Here is a 19,790-nt window from a genome sequence, read left to right as displayed (position 1 = left end):
CGGACGCTGTCCGCGATCCCGCTGGCCGAGGACGCGCGGACCTGCCCGGCCTGCGGCCTGCGGCTCCGCGACGCGCCGGACAAGTTCCCCCACCTCGGCGACCTCGCCGCCCAGTGCCCCCTCTGCGACGTCCGCGCGACGCCGTCCTAACGAAGAGGTTCGAGGGTGTGTTCAAGAAGCGTGCAACGCAAAAGATCGCCCCGGCTCGGAGCAGCCACAAAAGCTTTGGCCGATAGCTTGCGCCCAACAATCGCCTCTCGCGATGGGGTGCGGCGTGCGCACGCGGCGTCCCCCGGAGCGCTCCGACCCCCGTCGACGCATCGCGCGCGTTTCGGGGCGCGCGCGCGACGGGGCGTTTCGGCGCGCGCCGGGACGCGCGCGCCGCGCAACGCTCGGAACGTCCGTCCCCGCCGCAGTCGTCCAAGACGAACCGGGATGCCGCGGGCGCCCCGGACCTCGACAGCGAGTTCGGCCGGGCCTACAAGCTCGACGCCGGCTGCGAGGCGCGCCGCGGCGTCGACGTCCACCCGCGGCCGCGCGCGCGCGCGCACGCGCCGGTCCGCCCGCGCGTCGCCGGATCCGCCACCCCCCCCTCCCGCCGCAGCTCGGCACGGGCGCGTTCTCGCGCGTGGTCAAGGCGACGAAGCGCATGGCGAACAACGAGGCCGGCCAGGCCGTGGCCGTCAAGTGCATCACGAAGACGCCCGACCTCAAGGCCGAGGACATCGCGAGCCTCCGGGAGGAGGTCGCGGTGCTCCAGTCCATCGAGCACCCGAACATCATCAAGCTCTACAACTTCTACGAGGAGAAGAAGATGTTCTACATGGTCATCGAGCTCATGGAGGGCGGCGAGCTCTTCGAGCGCATCGTCAAGAAGACGTTCTACAACGAGAAGGAGGCGCGCGACCTCATCCGCATCCTGCTGGACGCGCTGGCCTACCTGCACCACCGCCACATCGTCCACCGCGACCTCAAGCCCGAGAATTTACTCCTGAAGTCGCCCTACAACGACTTCGACATCAAGCTCGCGGACTTCGGGTTCGCGAAGAAGGTCAACGGCAAGTCGCTCGACACGCAGTGCGGCACGCCGGGCTACGTCGCGCCGGAGATCCTCAAGGGGGCCAAGTACGGCACGGAGGTCGACATGTGGTCCTGCGGCGTCATCGTCTACATCTTGTTGGGGGGGTACCCGCCGTTCCACGACGACAACCACGCGATCCTCTACCGCAAGATCAAGGCCGCGGACTACACCTTCGAGCCCCAGTACTGGGACCAGGTCTCGGACGACGCCAAGGACCTCATCAAGAAGATGCTCGTCGTGGACCCGGACAAGCGGCTCACGGCGGACCAGGCGTTCCGCCACCCCTGGTTCCTCGTCGGCGACCACGAGCTCATCAGCCGCAACCTCTCGACGACGCTCGACACGATGAAGAAGTTCAACGCGCGGCGGAAATTCCGCGGCACGGTCAAGGGCATCATGCTCACGAACAAGATGGCCAGGGGCTTCAATTAGATGTCGCGGACGTCCGGCGCGCCCGCCGGGCCCCGAGTGCCGCTCCGCTCGCTTCGACCCCGCCGCCCCGCTCCTCCCGGGCGGCGCTTCTGTCCCCGCCGCCTCCCGCCTCCCCCGAAAGACCCACGCGGGCCCGGGGTTACACCCGCGGGCCCCGGCCGCGCGGCCCGCGCCGCTTCGTCGCTTAACCGCGAGGGCCAGTCGGCGCGATGTTTCTCGCGGGTTGTGGGAACCCGCGGCGCCCTGAACGGCGGCGACGTGGCGTCGGTGCGGGGCACGCCCCGGGGCTACGAGTCCTCGCGCGTCGCTCCGACGGGTTACGAGACGCGCGCGCGGCGCTCCGACCCCATCATCGCTCGTCGCGCGCCAGGGCGTCGTCGGAGTAGCGCACGGCGTCCTCGAGCTCGTCGAGGCGCTCGCCGAGGGGCCGCCGGTTCGGCGACGCGAACTCCTCGTCGCCCCACTCGATCACGCCGGGCGACGGCGGCGCCTTCTGCGGCGTCGGCTCCGACGCGATGGTCTCGGCGTCGTCGTTGAGCTGCGTGTGGAAGTAGGCCAGCGACAGCGACAGCGTCGCGTTCTCGCGCTCGAGCTGGCCGCAGCGGTCCCGCAGGTCGCCGCACTGGCGCTCGAGTTTTGCGTTGGCGGCGACGTAGGGGTCGACGACCTCGTTGCTCTCGTAGGCGGCGCAGCGCTCCTCGAGGGCCGCGCACCGCGCCCGCAGGGCCTCGAGCTCGCTCGACTGGGTTTGGCTCGCCATGGCGACGGTGCAGGGCGGGCGCGGAGAGAGTTTGTGGCAGCTCGATCGCACCGACGCAGTCACCAACTTGCAGCACCGCGCAGCGCGCGCTCGCAGCCCACTCGAGCCATGCGCCACGCGCAGCGCCTCTTCCTCGTCCTCGCCGCGCTCGCCGGCGCCGCCGCCGTGTCCCTGAGCCGCCGCGGCGTGCTGCGCGCCGCCGCCGTTCCGGCGGCTTTGGCATCGCCGCTCGCGGCGTCGGCGAAGCGCTACGTAAGCGGCAAGAACCCGGACGGCGTCAAGGACAAGTCCGACACGGCCGGCACGAAGCGCGACGGCGGCTACCTGCAGTGCCTCGCGGGCTGCAGCAACCGATGCGCGCAGCCGACGCCGGGACAGCGCGAGAAGTCGCGCGGCGAGTGCCTGAACTTCTGCCGCGACGAGTGCTGCGCGACCTACGAGCAATGCACCTACTCCATCCCCGGCACGTGAGCCGCGGAAAAGGGCGGCCGCGGCCGGCGCGCGCGCGCGGTCCCGTCCTGGGGCCCGGCGCGGCGCGGCGCGCGCCGCCTAAGCGAGGTTCGCCGTGGTGTTGTGGTTGTCCCTGCCGTCCGTGTGGCTGCTACCGATCGTACTATCTGGGGCGTGGCGTTGTGGGCGGAGGCCGCGGGTGCTTCAACGTGCGCCGTCGCGCCGATGGAGCAGGCGAGTTGCTCTCTCGATCGAGGCTGGCCGCAGCCCGTCGGCGCCGTCGTCCGCGCGAGAGCAATGGCCGAGTCGAGCGAGGACTACGCGCAGGCGCACGCGGACCAGTACCGGGAGAAGGGCAACGGCCTCTTCAAGGCCGGCGACTACGCCGGCGCCGTCGGCGCCTACAGCGAGGCCATCGCTTTGGACCCCGCGAACCACGTGCTCTACTCGAATCGCTCCGGCGCCTACCTGGCCCTCGGCGGCGCCATCAGCAAGGCCTTCAAGGACGCGGAGCAGTGCGTGGCCCTCAAGCCCGACTGGCCCAAGAGCTACAGCCGGCGCGGCGCCGCGGAGCACGCGCTCGGTCGCTTCGTCGCCGCGCAGACGTCGTACCGCAAGGCCCTCGAGCTCGCGCCCGAGACGCCCGCGTTCGTCAAGGGCCTCGCGGCCGCGCGGGCGGGCGAGGAGGAAGCGACGAAGCAGCGCATCGTCGAGGAGAAGCGCCGGGAGGCCGAGGAGGCCGCGCGGCAAAAGGCCGAGGCCGAGCGGAAGCGGAAGGAAGAGGAGGAGGCCGCGGCGCGCGAGGAGCTCGGCGACTTCTTCTCCGCGCTCGACGACGACGCCGTGGCGCGCAAGCGGGCGAAGAAGGCCGAGACGAACCCGACGACGGAAAAGTACGCGACGCAAAAACTCGGCAAGGGCGCGGACCAGATCGCGCGCCTGACGCCGTCGCACCACGCCTTCAAGAACCTGAACCCGTTCCACGTGCTCGACCTCGACGTCGACGCGACGCCCGACGACATCAAGGCGCGCTACCGCAAGCTGAGCGCGCTCACGCACCCGGATAAAAACGGCGGCGCGGACGACGCGCGGCGCGCCTTCGAGTACGTCAAGGACGCCTACCTGGAGCTGAGCGACGAGAAGAAGCGGGCCAAGACCGTGCTCATCGTCGAGGGCGCGCGGCGGCGCTGCCGCGACGAGCGCGCGCTCCAGGTCGAAAAAGGGATCGTCGACGGCGAGGACGAGCTGCCGCCCCTCGACGGCGCGCTCGCCAAGGAGGTGCTCAAGACCTTCGCGCAGAACGAGATGAAGCGCCGCGACGTCGAGGACCACCACCGCGTCCAGGCGAACCGCGACCGCGAGCACGAGGAGGCCGCGAAGAAGAAGGACGCGGACGAGAAGGCCTTCGAGAAGCAGTGGAACGACGACGACCGCCGCGCGGACCGCATCGACTTCTGGCAGCAGTTCCAGGACGACGCGAAGCGCGCGACGAACGTCAAGCGCCAGCGCGGCGCGGTCAACTTCAAGCGCGAGGCCAAGGTCGAGAAGAAGCCCAAGTACGGCCAGGCCGACATGGAGTCCTGGAAGCGCGAGTGGAAGTAACGCTGGGGATCCGGGCGGCCCGGGGGAGCGGCGGTGGCGGCGCGACGGACGGAGTGGCTACGGACTGCACGCGTGCGACGCCTCGTGCGGCGGACGGCTGATGCCAGTGATGGCGACGCCGCAAGGCGACGCCGCCAAGTGCCGCCGCGGTCCAAAAACCCTCTCCGCATCGAGTCGAGGCTCTCCGGGCCGACACCGCCCGCGTCGCGCGTCGCCCGCCTCCGGCGCCCGCCGCCCGCCGTTTCCGCCGCCCGCCGTTCGCACCCCATTTCGCGCCGCCCGCGTCGCTCCGGCGCGGCGCCATGGCGACGTCGGGGCTCGCGGCGCTGTGCACGAAGGACCCCCGCGCCGTCCAGAGCAGTTTCGACGCGCTCTGGGCGTCGGTGCAGGCGGGGGCCTTCGAGGAGGACGCGGCGGCGCTCGTCTCCGTGTCGGACTCGCCGCCGCCGGCGCTGGGCCCCCGCCGCGGCGGCGGCGGCGCCGCGCGCGCGCCGCGGCCGCGCGCGGCGCCGCGGCCGCCGGCCGGCGCGGCCGTCGTGTCGCCGCGGCCGCGGGCGGCGGGCGGCGCGAAGCGGCGCATCCGCCCCCGGCCCGTGGCGGCCGACTCGCTCCAGCGCCTCGGCGCGCCGGGCGCCGACGCGGTGAGGCCCGCGCCGTGGTCCGCCGCCGTTCAAACGAAACGGCTCCCGCCGCCGAAGAAGAAGCCCCGGCGGCGGGCGCCCGCGCCCGCGCCGCCGACGGCGCGGGAGGCCGCCTTCGTCGTGTCGCTCAAGGAATTCGAGGACTCGTTCCGCGTCGACGCGTCCGACGGCGAGAAATCCGACGACGACGACGCGGGGTACGAGAGCGGAGGGTCCATGGACGACTGGATCGTCGCCGACGACCGCTGCGTCGCCGCCGCCGACGGACGTCTCGACGGCGGCGACTCGAACGAGGCGCGCTGGGCCGCCGAGGGCGCGTCGCTCCTCGACGAGCTCCGGAGCCGGCCGTCGCGGCCGAAGGGTCCGAAGGCGCGGACGCCGCGGGCCGACGCGGAGGCCCCCGCGGCGCCGCCGGAGCCCGCGGGCTTCTACGCCGCGGGCTCCTGGGGCGCGGCGCCGCGGGAGACACCCTCGCCGAAGCGCCGCGTCGCGCCGACGCCGGCCGACGCGCCGTCGCGGCCGCGGCTCCGGCGCCACCCCGACGCCGCGCCCGCGGTCTAGGATTACCGTGCTAGACCGTCTCGCCGTCGTCGCCGTCGGCGTGCTTGACGAGCTCGAGGGCCGCGCCGTCGTCGTCGCCGTCGCCGTCGAGCGGCCAGCCCTTCTCGTGGTACTCCCACTCGATCCGGAACACGGCCCAGACCGTGCGGCGCGCGATCTCCGCGAGCTCGAAGTTGAGCATGCCCAGGCCCCGCGTCGGCGCGTGGCCGAAGACCGCGAGGGTCCAGATGAAGCGCAGGCTAAAGTTGAAGAAGACGAGGAGGCCGTAGAGGCACACGATCGCGCCGTCGCTCAGGCCCTTGAAGACGAGCGACTTGGGCTCGCGCATGGCCCCGGGCTCGAAGAGGCCGCAGAGCAGCGCCCCCCTGCGCTTCTTGAAGAGGCCCCAGTCCATGAAGAGGTCCCAGGCGAACGTCGCGGACGACTGCGCGACGGCCGTCGCGACGACGAGCCGCCGCGTGTAGTCGCTGGGCTCGTAGCGGTCGAGGTAGCCCGCGTAGACCAGGGGGAACGCCGTCGCGTACTTGCAGGCGTTCCAGAAGTTCTTCTGCTCGCCCGTCTTCCGGAGCACGTGGAGGCACTGGAAGAGGCGGCACCAGAACGGCAGAGCCAGCGCCCACGCGTTCAGCTCCGACGTCACGCAGTCGCCGCGCGTCTCCTCCCAGAAGACGCCGTGGTTGCTCACGGCGCCGGCGCCCCAGTTCGCCAGCCCCGCGTAGGCGACGCAGGACGTCACGTGCACGTCGCCGAGCGCCTTCGCGAGGGACGTCGCGTAGTCGGCGACGATGACGTGCCAGAAGGTCACGGGCGCGAAGGGCGCGCAGAGCGAATCCACGAGGGCGCGGAATAAGCCCGCGCGGCTGTGGGCCGTCATGAGCACGGCGCTGTGGTCGTAGCGCGCGTGCGCCGCGCACCGCTCTTCCGAGAACGCCTCGGGGGGCGAGAGGAACAGCGACGACGGCGGCGCGACGAGCGCGCCGAAGCAGCAGCCGTAGGCGACGATGTCGAAGGTCAGGCACCAGACGCCGAACTTGTCCGTCGCGAAGACGACGTCCGCGACGAAGGGCACGAGCCGGCACGCGAGGATGACGTCCAATAACCCCAGCGCGTAGCGCGACACGACGCGCGGCTCGCAGATGCCGCCGACGGCCCGCGACACGCGGAGCCCGCGGGACGTCAGGGCGTGCGTGACGCCCGCCCAGCCGAAGAGCACGGCGACGACGAGGATCGGCGGCCGCGCCGACGCCGTGCGGAAGAAGAGGCGGCTCAGCAGCTCGTAGCCCTCGTCGTACTCGTCGCGCAGCGACAGCGCGAAGAAGACGAGGCACAGCGCGACGAAGAGGGTCAGCTCCTGCCGCGCGAACGCCGCGAAGGACTCGCCGCCCATGACGGCGGACCGCGACGACGACCTCTGATTTTATGCCACTTGTCGACGACGCACGCGAGGCGATGCACGATGCAACGGTGCCGTGCTCGCGCCCTGCACGATGGCCCCCGACGAGTCGTGGTTGGCAGCCCCGAAACCGATCGCAATGGGCGCCGCCGTGTCCACGCGGAGCTCCTTCAAGGAGCACGAAGGTGCGCGTGTCTTTTACTCGCGTCTGTGACATAGATTCGACCGCCCGCGCAGCGTACGAGGCCTGGACGCTCGACGCCGTCAAGAACGTCGCGGCGCCGGCGCCCGCGGTTCTTTGTTTTCGAACACTGGATGCAACACTTAGGTCATCGAGGAGAAGCTCGCGGGCAAGACCGTCGTGTCGACGCGCGTGGACCGCAAGGACTTCTTCGCCATCTTCAACGGCTTCGACTTTGTTTTGCCCAGCGGCGGTTTCGCGACGCTGCCCGTCAACGAGTTCAACCGGTTCCTCGAGCACGACGAGAAGGCCGCGACCAACGGCCACAACACGATCGCCATCCGGCGGCCCCTCATGCTCCTCGTGCTCCTCTGCGAGCCCGGCGAGTCCAAGCAGGAGGCGCGCCTGAAGTTGCTCGCGAGCTGCGCCGCGCGGCAGCGCGACGCCGCGGGCGAGCCCGTGCTCTCGAAGAAGGAGGTCGCGACGCTCTGGCGCGAGCTCTTCGCGGCCATGGCCATCGCGGGCCTGTCGCCCCAGAAGCTCGGCGAGGCGGAGATCCTCGAGATCATCAAGGCCGCCTGGAAGCAGATGACGGCGGCGGCGGCGGAGGCCGGCGGCGACGCGGCGAAGGACGAGGTCACGCTCCAGGAGCTCAAGGACTGGTGCCAGACCGACCTCGGCCGCCGGGGCATGCTCACGAAGATGTTCTCGGGCAACGTGCGCGGCACCGTGGCCCAGATGGCCATCGCCGAGTACAAGAAGCGCGGCGGCCCCGAGCGGAAATTCGACGGCGGCCGCGCGTCCATGCGCTTCGAGCGCGCCCTGAAAAAGAACGGCAAGACGCAGATGGCCGCGAAGCGCCAGGACGACAACCTCCGGGCCCTGCGGAAGAAGCGCCGCGCCGCGTCTCCGACGATTCCGAGAGATGTCGCCCGGAAACACGACGCGTCGCCGCCGCGGTCCGTAGGCACGGCGGCAACGAGAAGGCCGTCGCCATGGAGGTGCGCGAGCAGCAGCGGCACCGGAAGCGCAAGTTGAACGCCGTCGCGACGACGAACACGCTGGGCGACCTCGTCATCCAGACGGGCATGGACCTGAAGCAGCTCATGGGCCTGCGCGAGGATTTCGCGGACATGATCGGCCGCAACGAGGGCGGCGCGCAGTCCACGGAGAAGGGCGGGCGGAAGAACGCGATCTCGCTCGAGCAGCTCAGCGACGTGCTCTTCGCGCGCTTCCCGGACCTCGAGGACGGCAAGAGCTTCCGGCGCGCGCTGGCCGTCTTCGACGTCGACGGCGACGGCTGGATCGACTTCGACGAGTTCATTTTAGCGCTCAAGCGCATGGACAAGGACGACGACCCGACGAAGCAGCTCAAGTTCATCTTCGACATGTTCGACGAGTCGCGCGACGGCGAGGTCGAGCTCTGGGAGGTGAGCGACGCCATCGAGGACCACCGCAAGGACATCGCGGACATGGCCAAGTACTGCCGGGGCCTCGCCGCGTCGCTCGACGTCAACGGCGACGACAAGATCAACATCACGGAGTTCCGCCAGTCCCTGAAGAAGGAGAAGGTCTTCATCAACTTCTGCTACGAGGGCCTCGCGCCCGTGCACCCGACGACGAACGCGTGCGTCAAGGCCATCGCGGAGTTCCGCGCGCGGATGATCGACGCCGAGGACGCGGGCGCCCGCGTGCGAATCGAATCTTCAACCCGACTTCAATGTGCGGTCATGCGAGCGTTTCGACGCGACCTCTTCTGCCGTGCTTCGAGCACTCGACGAGAGCAACCGATTCGTCCAAAGGTCAGCCACATCGACGTCGATTTGACCGAGATAGAGAGTTCTGAAGTTCGGCCCCGACGTCCCAGCTCACCGGTTGATTTCCACACAGGTCGGCGCGGACACGCCGCGGACGTCGTCCTTCGTCGCCGTCGCGCCGGCGCTGCGGCCCGACGGCACGGTCATGAAGCCCAAGGTGAGCGAGGAGAGCCTCGAGGCGGCGGTGAAGGTCCTCTTCGACGAGATCCTGGGGTCCTTCGACCGGTTCACGGGCATGGACGACCTCGCCGTCGACGCGGCCTACGGCCACCTCGAGGAGAACTGGCGGCTGCCGCCCAAGGACGACGCGGAGGACGGCGACGTCTTCGCGACCTTCGGGGAGCTCTTCAAGCTCGTCGAGGCCGAGGACGGCGACGCGGACGGCGTCGCGAGCTCCGTCGCCCTGTGGACGGCGCTCGCGAAGGCGCTCATCGCGCTGCGCAAGTCGCGGCCCGAGCTCCAGCTCGACATGAAGGCGCGCATGCTCTTCCAGCTCATCCAGAGCGGCCACGAGAAGCACAACCCGGGAGCGATCCACGTCGACGTCCTCGCCGAGGAGACCGTGTCCGTGGAGCAGGTCACGGGCCACCTCGACCGCATGGAGGAGCAGCTCACCAACGACATGGAGTACCTGCTTTTTTCTTTCGACGAGTGGGACAAGGACCACAGCGGCAGCGTGACCCAGGACGAGCTCGTCGAGTACGTCATGGCGGAGCCCCGGGTCATGCGCATGCTCCAGTGCGTCTTCTTCCTTTAAAAAAGCAGGAGCGGGCGACCCCCTAGACGGCGCCGCCGCGGAGGAGGCCCGTCGCCTCGTCGCGCGGCCGGTCGGCCTCGCCGTCGCGCTTGTCGAAGTCGGGCTGGAGCAGCGCGGACGTGAGCGCGCCGCCCGCGAGGGCCACGAGGCCGAAGCCGAGGAAGAGGGCCACCGTGGACACGTCGGCGATGGGCATGGCCGCGTAGGTGCCCACGAGGGCGCCGAGCTTGCCCGTCGCCGCCGCCGCGCCGTTGCACGTCGACCGGATGCGCCGGGGAAAGAGCACGGCCGGCATGACGAACGTCGTCACGGCGACGCCGAAGACGATGACGGCCCGCAGCAGCACGTAGAGCACGAAGAGCGCGACCTTGGGCGCGCCCAGCAGCCAGGCCACGGAGAGGAAGACGAAGGACCCCGCCGCGGCCGTGAAGCCGAGCGTCTGCACGCGCGCGACGTCGCCGCCGTACGCGTGCTGGAGCGCGTAGATCGTCAGCGCGACGGCCGGGAAGCCGACGACGGAGCACAGCAGGTTCTCCCAGCAGTCCAAACTCAGCGCCTCGCTGTCGCCGAAGATCCACTCCAGGATCACGGGCGAGTAGACGGAGACGCCGTAGGAGTAGACGTCGAAGAACATCCAGCAGCCGCAGCAGCCGAGGAGCGCGCGCTGCGTCGACGCCTGCGCGAAGAGCGCGCGGCGCTCCTCGGCGGCGTTCGACGCGGCCTTGCGGTCGCCCGGCGGCGGCCGGTCCCGCCGCGGCTGGGCCGTCGCGACGCCCGACTTGGCGCGCGCGCGCGGCCCGTCGAGCCGCGGCGCGTCGCGGCCCAGCGCCGCCGTGAGCGCCGCGGGCAAAGCGAAGGCCGCGGGCACGGCGCCGCTCAGGAGCAGCAGCCGCGCGCGGATCGTCCACGTCAGCGAGTCCGTGCCCACGAGGACGAGCGCGACGACGTAGACCGCGGCCTGGCCCGGCATCTGCCAGAAGAGGCCCCAGGCCGCGCGGACGACGCCGCGCGCGCGCTCGTGGGCCGACTCGCCCTCGCGCGTGTCCTCGAAGGCCGCCGTCGCGCTCAGGGGGTAGACGCCGCCGACGCCGACGCCCAGGACGAAGCGCGCGAGGATGATCGACGCGTAGACCGACGTCGACGGTTCGGTCTCGTAGTCCCAGGCCGCGGAGCTCAGGAACGCGCCGCCGATGATGAGCACGAGGGTCAGCGCCAGGCCGACGCCGCGGCCCACGGCGTCGCCCAGGAAGCCGAGGCAGAGCTGGCCGAAGACGGAGCCGAGGAAGATGACGGACGTCAGCGAGCTCGTCGCCCAGGTCGGCACGTCCTTGCCCGCGCGCTCGAGCATGAGGATCGCCAGCGTGATCGAGTTGTAGTTGTACTGCGCGCTGAAGTTCGCGCAGCCGACGATCCACGAGATGAGCGAGCAGCAGCTCGTCTGCGGCGTCGGGAAGCACAGGATGATGGCGAGGCGGCTCATGCCCGACACCGTGCCCTCGACGGACATCTCGCCGTCGCAGCAGCCGGGGCAGCACGTCGAGTTCTCCTCCTCGAAGTCCTCCTCCTCCTCCTCCGCCGCGGGACCGCGCATCGCGCCGAAAGGCGCTTCGAGAGGACGTGGACGGCGGCGGCCGGGGCAGCCTCGCGAGTGCGTCCCAGATTTCAAGTCGATGCCGTGAAACATCGACTTCGAGGCACTCCACGCATGCATGGAGGCACTGCGTGCGTGCTAAGCTCCGCGCAGCGCCTTGCTGACCTGCAGCGTGCTGCGCTTCCACGCTGCCTTGCTGACCTGCGTGCGTGCTGCGCTTCCACGCTGGCTTGCGTGCTGAACTTTCCGCGCCGCCTCGCTAGCCGTGCTTCCGCGCTGCCGTAAGCGCCGCGCTGCTCCTCTTGGAGGCTCGCGCACGCCGGCCGGCGAGCAGCGTCGGAAGGCATGAATCGCTTCCTGCCGCTGGTCGCGGCGGCCGCGGCGCTGCGGCCCCTCGTCGAGCTGCACCGCTGCGGCGACTACGTCGTCGTCGACAAGCCGCCCGGCCTCTGCATGGACGGCGTCGCCGCGGCGTACCCGGGGGCCAGGTCCGTGCACCAGCTCGACAAGCCAACCTCCGGCTGCCTCGCGCTCGCGCTGCACGGCGACGCCGCGCGCGAAGCGCACCGCGCGTTCCGGTCGCGCGCCGTGGCCAAGACCTACGCCGCGGTCGTCGACGGCCACGTCGACGTCGATGCGCTGCCGCCCGGCCCCGCGCCGGACCTCGCGGCGCCGCCGCGCGAAACAGCGCTCCCCGCCTACGCCTTCTACGAGCGCGCGCAGGCGGCGCTCCGGCGGCGCGGCGGCGCGCGCTCCCCGGCGGAGGCGGCGCTCGAGGCGACGCCGTGGTCGGAGGCGAAGCGGCGGCCGCGGCTCCGCGCGCCCTTCGACGCCGAGGCCGCCGCGGACGCCGCGCGCGCCGCCGCCGCGGACGACGCCGCGCGCGCGCGCGCGTCGCTCGGCGTCTACCGCCTCCCCGACGGCGCGCTCGTCGTCGACGCGCCCGTCCTCGACGACGGTTCCTCCTTCGCCGTGGACGCCGGGGCGCCCCGCGGCCGCCGCTCCGTCACCGTCGCGCGCGTCGAGGCCCGGGGCGCGCTCGGCGGCCGGCCCTGCACGCGGCTCGCCGTGGAGACGCTCACGGGCCGGCGGCACCAGATACGCGCGCACCTCGCGCTGGCCGGCCACCCCATCGCGGGCGACCGCACCTACGGGGGCTCGCCCGCGGCGCGCCTCATGCTCCACGCGACGTCGCTCCGGCTCCTCGACCTCGACGTCGCCGCGCCGGACGCGTTTCCGGCGCTCCGATCGGATGTGGGGGAGGCTTAACATGCTAAGGTCGTGCTCGCCAAACTCGTGCCGAGTCGTGGCGAAAAGCAGTGGGTGACCCGAAGCCATGGCCCAAGCGTCCGGAGAGATCATCATCGAGGGCCCCGAGGGCACGTCGACGGCGCCCATGGTTGCCCTGGCGGCCGCGACGGAGGAGGGCGACGGCGCCGGGGCGCCTCGGCCGCCCGTGGCCGCGCCGTCCGACGCCAAGACGGAGGACGGCGCTCCGGCCCCGCCGGCGAGTTCGCCGGCCGCGAAGCCGCTCCCGCTCGTCCTCGGCGTGCGCATGTTCCTCCACGGGTCGCAGCAGCACCTGGCGGCCTACGACCTGAGCCGCCTCAGCGAGGTCACGGACACGGGCGCGTCCGGAGCCCCGGGCACGCTCGCGCAGATCGTCGACTGCTACCGGCCGAGCCCCTTCTACGTCGGCGGCCTCGACGCCGTAGGCGCGCCGGCGCGGGACGCCTTCGCTTCGACTCGGACGCGCGCATATCCGTCGGTCGACGGGGGGGCGCGAACGCGTTCGAGCGACGGCCGGTCGCGCGGACGCGGCGGCGCGCGGCCTCCGGCGTCGGGACGCGTCGCTCGTAGGTCGCGGTCGGCCTGCTGGCCGCGGGCGACGCCGCCGCGCCCGTCGTCTACGCGCTCCGCACGTTCACGGTCGTCCACAGCGACACCGTGCGCCTCTCCAACGCGGCCGTCGACGCCGGGGCCGCGCGAGGGTGATTCCACGTCGCTCCGACGCGGCTGTTCCGGAAATAGCATCCCCGCGTCGAGAGCGCTCCGAGAGATGATCGCTCGTCGGAAAGTCAGCCGAAACGAACTCGTGGAAACCGTCTGAGAGAGGAAGTTCGCGCCCCTTCGCCGCGCAGGTCGACGCGCGGCTCGGCGCGTACGTCGACCTGCCCGGCCTGCTGCTCGTCTTCGCCGCGCAGCTGCCCGTCCTGGCGACGACGCTCCTCGCGTCCGCGCGCTACATCGCCTGCGAGGCGCGCGCGGGCGGCGCGAACTACCGGAGCCTCGTGGACCGGGGCCTGCCCCTCGGGCCCGGCCGGTCCCTCAAGTTCACGCCCTGGACGCCCACGGCGCTCTACCACAAGACGTTCCCGCCGTCCTGCGCGGACATGGTCTACCTCCGCGCGGACCTCCCGGCCGCGCTCCAGGGCGTCGCGCCGCCGCCCGCGGCCCCGCCGGCGCCGGCCCCGGTCGCCGCGCCGCTCCCGCCCCTCGGCCCGCCGCGCGCCTAAACGACCCGACCCTCGCTCTGCCGCGCGCGATCGCCGGGGCGGCCCGGCGCTCGGGGCCGCCGCTCGACGCGTCGCGCGACGTCCGCCCGGGCGACGCGTCGTTAGGTGGCCGCGGCGCGGCGGCCGGCGGCGCGCCTACCTCGCCGGCGGCGGGCCCGGCGGCATGGGCGGCATGGGCGGCATGCCCGGCGGCATCGGGGGCATGGCGTACATGGGCGGCATGCCCGGCGGCGGCCGCGGCACGGAGCCCGGCGGCGGCGGGATGGAGCCCATGGGCGGCGGCGGGATGGAGCCGCGCGGCGGCGGGAAGCCCGGCCGCGGCGGGAGCATGCCCGGCGGCGGCAGGCCCGGGGGCAGGGGCGGCATGCCGCCGGGGAACGGCGGCATGCCCGGCCGCGGCGGCAGGCCCATGAGCGCGAGCGGCGGCGGCCGCCCCGGTACGCCGCCGCCGAGCATCATGGGCCGGCCCATGCCCGGCACCATGCCGGGCACGTTCTGCTCGTAGAACTGCTTCATGAACTGCTCGTAGTACTGCTTCACGTTCTCCCGGTGCTTCCAGCCGCGGATGTGCTGCTTGCGGCCGGGCGCGCTGTCGTGGGTCAGGTAGACGTCGCAGTAGTCGCAGAAGTAGCGCGGCATGGCGCCGGCGGCGTCCGCCGGCGGCGGCGCGAGTTCACGGGCGGCGGTCGGCGGCGCGCGAGTGCGACGCTCGCGGCTCGAGCGCGGCGAGGAGCGCCGCAGGCGATGATGCACCAACGATGCACTGCATCACGGTTCTTGCCTGTGGGCGTTGGCGCGGATGATGGCTGCCTCGGCAGCCATGGAGGTGCTCGTGCGCCTCCCCGGGCGCGGCCCCCTGGCCTGCGTCGCCGCGTCTCCGGCGACGACGGCCGCGGCCCTGCTCCGGTCCGCCGGCGCGCCGGCGGGCGCGCGCGCCGCCGTCGGCGGGCGGCCCCTCGCGCCGTCGCGCCCCGTCGGTTTCCTGGGCCGCCACGCCGTCGTCGACGTGTACGTGCGCCTCGCCGGCGGCGCCGGCGAGGAGGAGGAGGAGGACGACGGCGCGACCGTGGGCACGGCGCCCAACGAGTCCGCGTCCGGCGGCGGCGGCGCCGCGGCGGCGCCCGGCGACGACGACGACGTCAACTACAACAACATGACGCCCGAGGCCGTCTTCGAGAAGTTCGACACGGACAACAGCGGGCGCATCAACCTCGAGGAGTTCAAGATCATGCTCGGCAAGCTCAAGATCAACATGTCGTCCGCGAAGGCGCTCAAGTACTTCAAGATGTGCGACGCGGACGACAGCGGCGAGATCGACTTCGACGAGTTCAAGGTGGCGCTCTTCGCCTGCGACCCCAACGGGGGGAACCCCATCGGCTTCAGCCCCAACGCCCTCCTCATGCCCCAGGACGCCTTTGAGATGTTCGACGAGGACGGCACGGGCACGATCAACGAAGACGAGTTCTTCTTCGTGCTCGAGTACCTCAAGCTGGACGTGTCGGACCAGAAGCAGGAGCAGATGTTCCTGAAATACGACAAGGACGGCAGCGGCGAGATCGACTACGCCGAGTTCCGCCAGATCTGGCTCGCCGTCGCGGACGTGCGCAAGGAATTGGGCGACCGCGGCGTCGACATCCCAAAGTTCGCGACGCGGCGCCAGCTCCAGCGCATGCTCGAGAAGTGTTTGGACGAGGAGGAGGAGGCGGAGCGGCGGGCCATGGCCGAGGCCGAGCGCTGGCGGAGCTGGCGCGCGATCCTCGAGCAGAAGAACGAGTACCTGAAGCACGCGCGGCGCCGGGCCCAGGTCGAGCTCTGCAAGGCGCTGGACGCCGCGGGCCAGATTTATGTTTTTGGCCGGGGCGCCATGGGCCAGTTCGGCGCCGACGCCGCCGAGGGCGCCGACGACGTCGGCCGCGACGTCGTGCAGAAGCTGTGGACGCGCCGCGTGACCGCGGGCCGCGCGGATTTGGCGGACAGCGGCAAGACGGGCTCCATCGAGCAGAAGGACGCCGTCGACGCCGACGCGCTGCGCGCGGAGATGGCGACGTCGCCCTTCGTCGGGCTCTGCGTCGCGGAGAACACGTCGATGCTCTGGGGCCGCCGCGTCTACGACGTCGCGATCACGGACACGGTCATCGTCGCCATGTCGGACCTGGGCGAGATGTGGAGCTGGGGCGGCGCGGACCACTGGTGGTACGAGATCGAGACGGACGCGCACTGGCAGAACAACTGGCGCGGCGACACGACGCCGCGGTCGCAGCTGTTGCTGGGCACGCGCGGCAAGGGCGAGCCGCCGCCGGAGATCCTGAAGGACATGGCCGCCGACGACCCCACGGAGGCGCTCAAGGTCGTGCTGACCTACTACGGCAAGTGGAAGGTGCCGCCGCCGGACGTGGACCGCATGAAGTACTACTGCGACGACCTGCTGCCCCAGGTCGACTACGGCTTCATCAAGATGTCGCTCGAGGTGCGGGGCAAGGAGCCCGGCGAGATGACGAAGCTCATGCTCGTGGACCTGCTCTACCGGGACGTCAAGCTCGAGAAGCGCGTGCTCGGCGAGCGCGCGCACCGGCGCATCCACGAGCTCGAGGAGGAGATCCGCGAGCTCAAGAAGCGGCGGCGCATCTCCCTGAGCAAGCGCCTGATTGTCGACATCACGAAGATGTGGGCGCCGCTGCGCGAGATCCAGGCCGAGGAGGACGCGCGCGACCGCCAGCGGAAGCAGACGTCCATGGTCGAGGCCCGTGTGGAAATCAAATCTTCAATCCGACTTCAATTGTGAGCGTATGCGACCGCTTCGACGCAAGCCTTTTGGCTGTGCTTCGGGAACTCGACGAGAGCAATCGATGCGTCCAAAAATCAGCCGAATCGACGTCGATGTGACCGAGCTAGAGAGTTCTGAAGTTTGGTCAGGACCCCCCAAACCAGCGGTTGATTTCCACGCAGGTCGAGGCCATCGCGAAGCGCGAGCACGACTACGAGCACTGGCGGTCCGACGTCGAGGCGGCGCGGCGCAACATGGCGCCGGAGTACACGCCCCGGGGCAACAGCGTCCTCATCGGCGCGAGCGGCATCACCGCGCGCGGCGCGGGGTCCGCGATCCCGCGCGGCTACGCGGCCGTGTCCCTCGTCGAGGGCGGCGCGCAGCACCTCGCGATCGTCCACCAGTCCGGCGCGCTCTACACCTGGGGCGTCGGCGCCGCGGGGCGGCTGGGCCTCGACGTCACGGAGGGCGGCGACCCGCGGCAGGACTGCGCGAAGCCGACCTTGGTGCAGGCGCTCGCGTCCGTGCCCGTGCTCAAGGTGTCCTGCGGCCACAGCCACAGCGCCTGCATCACGACGGCCAAGGATTTGTACGTCTGGGGCTCGGCGGCGAGCGGCAAGTTGGGTTTGGGCGAGGCCGCGCGCGACGTCGAGTGCTACGCGGGGCAGCACAAGAGAGCGAAATTCCCAACTTCAAAGGCTCATATCTCGGCCGTTTTCCACTCGTTTCGGCTGATTTTTGGACGAGCGATCATCTCTCGGAACGGTCTCGAAGCGTGGGCGCTTTTCCCGGAACGCGCGCGCGCGGAACACTCACGTTGAAGCGACGTTGAATCACCCTTGTGCTGCCCAGGTGCTACGCGTCGCTGCCGACGTCGCTGCGCCTCGGCGGGCCGCGCGGCCCCAAGCCCATGGTGCGCAACGTGTCCTGCGGCGCGGCCCACTCCTGCGCGACGACGCTCGCGGGCGAGCTCTACGTCTGGGGCTGCGGCGACGGCGGGCGCCTCGGCCTCGGCCGCGACGATCTGGGCACGCGGTGGGCGCCGACGCTCGTGCGGTCGCTCAGCGAGCACGGCGTGCGCATCGGCGAGGTGTCCTGCGGCAACGCGCACACGCTGGCGAACACGATCGTCGAGGAGGCCTGGGTCGGCGAGGGCAACGACCGCATGCGCGTCGTCGAGGGCGGCGCGGTCTACTGCGCGGGCAGCGCGGCCGTGCTGGGCCACTTCTACCCGGCCTTCAGCCAGATCTCGGGCGAGCTCGACGGTCTGGTCGCCGTCCAGGTCTCCGCGGGCTTCTCCCACAGCGCCGTGGTCACGTCCGACGGCGAGCTCTACCTCTGGGGCATGAACCACGACGGCTGCTGCGCGGAGGCGCCCGAGCGGCGCTTCGTCAAGGAGCCCCAGCTCGCGCGCTGCATCTACTCGCGGCCGGGCAACCTGGCCCTGGGGCGGCCCGCGCGCCAGTCGTCCTGCTACGGCGGCCTCGACGCGCACGTCGGCGTCGACGGCAACACGGACGGCGGCGACCCGCGGTGCTGCACGTCGACGCAGCAGGACCCCCAGGCCTGGTGGGAGGTGGACCTGGGCGACTTCGCGACGCTCCACATGGTCAAGATCTGGAACCGCACGGACGAGCCGCCGGACCAGACCATGGCGCGCGACAAGTACAGCAACCGCCTCGTGCCGTCGTGGACAGGGCAGCACAAGAGAGCGAAATTCCCAACTTCAAAGGCTCCTATCTCGGCCGTTTTCCACTCGTTTCGGCTGATTTTTGGACGAGCGATCATCTCTCGGAACGGTCTCGAAGCGTGGATGCTGTTTCCGGAACGCGCCTGCGCGGAACACTCACGTTGAAGCGACGTTGAATCTCTCTTTTGCTGCCCAGGTCGTGGATCATGGCGTCGCAGCGGCCCTACTCCGACGAGGTCGGCGGCGGGTCCCTCGTCAACGCGCTGGGCCAGTCCGTGGCGCGCATGCACCTCACGAAGGACGCCCGGTGCACGACGTGGCGCGTGCCGGAGAACATCTCCGCGCGCGACGGCGCGGGACGCGCGCGCGACGGTCCCGACGTCAAAGGCGCCTCGCTCGGCCGGTTTCCGCTCGTTTCGGCGGACGTTCGGACGAACGATCGTCCCGCGGAGCGCTCCCGACGCCCGGATGCTTTTTTTTGCTGGAACGCGCGCGCGGCGTCGCGTCGAAGCGACGTCGAATCTCTCGTTTCCCGCGCAGGCGCGCTACGTGCGGCTCCAGCTCGAGAACTTCGACTTCCTCCACTTCGCGCAGGTCGAGATCTTCGGCATCATCGGCATCAACGGCTCCGTGGGGCGCTGCAGCCGCGTCGTCTGCGGCAAGCAGTGCACGGTGGCCATCGTGCGGCCCCTGCCGGACCCCATGGACATCAACCGCGTCTACCGCCGCGCCGTGCTCGCTGACGCGCGGAACGCGGACATCCTGCGGCAGCGCGAGACCTTCGCGCTCGAGTACGACCGCTACGGCCGCGGCGACGCCGTGCTGCCCTGCATCATCTGCACGGGGGGGCAGAAGTGCGAGACCTGCGTCATGAAGGACCGCTTCGGCGACGAGCTCAAGGACCTGCCGCTCGGCGCCGCGGGCCGCGCGCTCACGCTCGACGAGATGGCGACGATGCTCCTCGACGCGCCGAAGCCGCCGCTCAACTTCACGCCCAAGGAGAAGGTCGACAAGTCCTTCGGCGGCATGCTCAAGCGGCGCCTCGCGGGCAAGTCCAAGGCCAAGAAGCCGCCCGACGACGACGCGTCGTCCGCCGCGGCGTCGGCGGCCTCGAAGAAGGAGGACAAGGCCAAGAAGAAGCGGCGGGGCTCCGCCAAGGTCGCCGTCGACGACGCCGGCGACGGCGACGACGCCGGCGACGCCGACGCCGACGCCGCGGCCGACGACGGCGACGCGCCGGGCGGCGGCGGCGTCGCCGCGCCCGACCGGCCCGACACGACGGGCCCGGGCGACGCGCGCTTCGCCTGGCGCTTTAACTACCGGCACTCCTAAACCGCGGCCCCAAGGGCGGGACGTCGACTCGGGTCGCCGCTCCGCTGCCTGACCCGTCCGCCCCCCCGCGCGCCCCCGGCTGTATAAAGACTTCTGCACGAGCCGGTCGCCTAGATCGCCCGCCGAGGCCGCGCGCGCGCGCGATCGCGGCCGCGCGCCTAGTGGAGGAGGCCGCCGCCGCGGAGGGCCTTGCGGAGGAGGGCGAGCTCGTTGGCCTGGGCG

At 71.5% G+C, this 19,790-nt stretch overlaps 4 protein-coding genes across 4 annotated transcripts; all 4 read left to right on the top strand.

Annotated features, from left to right (window-relative positions):
• Nucleotides 1-604: 604 nt before the first annotated feature.
• Nucleotides 605-1,393, top strand: AURANDRAFT_3405 (hypothetical protein; the record flags this gene model as incomplete). Its single annotated transcript, XM_009042027.1, has 1 exon — nt 605-1,393. A coding segment is annotated over one exon (789 nt), but the record flags the coding sequence as incomplete, so codon positions are not given.
• Nucleotides 1,394-3,650: 2,257 nt separating this feature from the next.
• Nucleotides 3,651-4,229, top strand: AURANDRAFT_14396 (hypothetical protein; the record flags this gene model as incomplete). The annotated part of the gene is made up of 1 exon (XM_009042090.1): nt 3,651-4,229. A coding segment is annotated over one exon (579 nt), but the record flags the coding sequence as incomplete, so codon positions are not given.
• A 4,152-nt stretch (nt 4,230-8,381) lies between these two features.
• Nucleotides 8,382-8,663, top strand: AURANDRAFT_8064 (hypothetical protein; the record flags this gene model as incomplete). The annotated part of the gene is made up of 1 exon (XM_009042091.1): nt 8,382-8,663. A coding segment is annotated over one exon (282 nt), but the record flags the coding sequence as incomplete, so codon positions are not given.
• Nucleotides 8,664-14,935: 6,272 nt separating this feature from the next.
• On the top strand, nt 14,936-15,370 carry AURANDRAFT_31642 (hypothetical protein; the record flags this gene model as incomplete). Its single annotated transcript, XM_009042092.1, has 1 exon — nt 14,936-15,370. A coding segment is annotated over one exon (435 nt), but the record flags the coding sequence as incomplete, so codon positions are not given.
• Between the last annotated feature and the right edge of the window lie 4,420 nt (nt 15,371-19,790).

This window comes from Aureococcus anophagefferens, assembly GCF_000186865.1.
Source record: "Aureococcus anophagefferens unplaced genomic scaffold AURANscaffold_26, whole genome shotgun sequence".
NCBI classification, from domain to species: Eukaryota; class Pelagophyceae; order Pelagomonadales; family Pelagomonadaceae; genus Aureococcus; species Aureococcus anophagefferens.
This window is presented reverse-complemented; position numbering and strand designations above follow the sequence as displayed.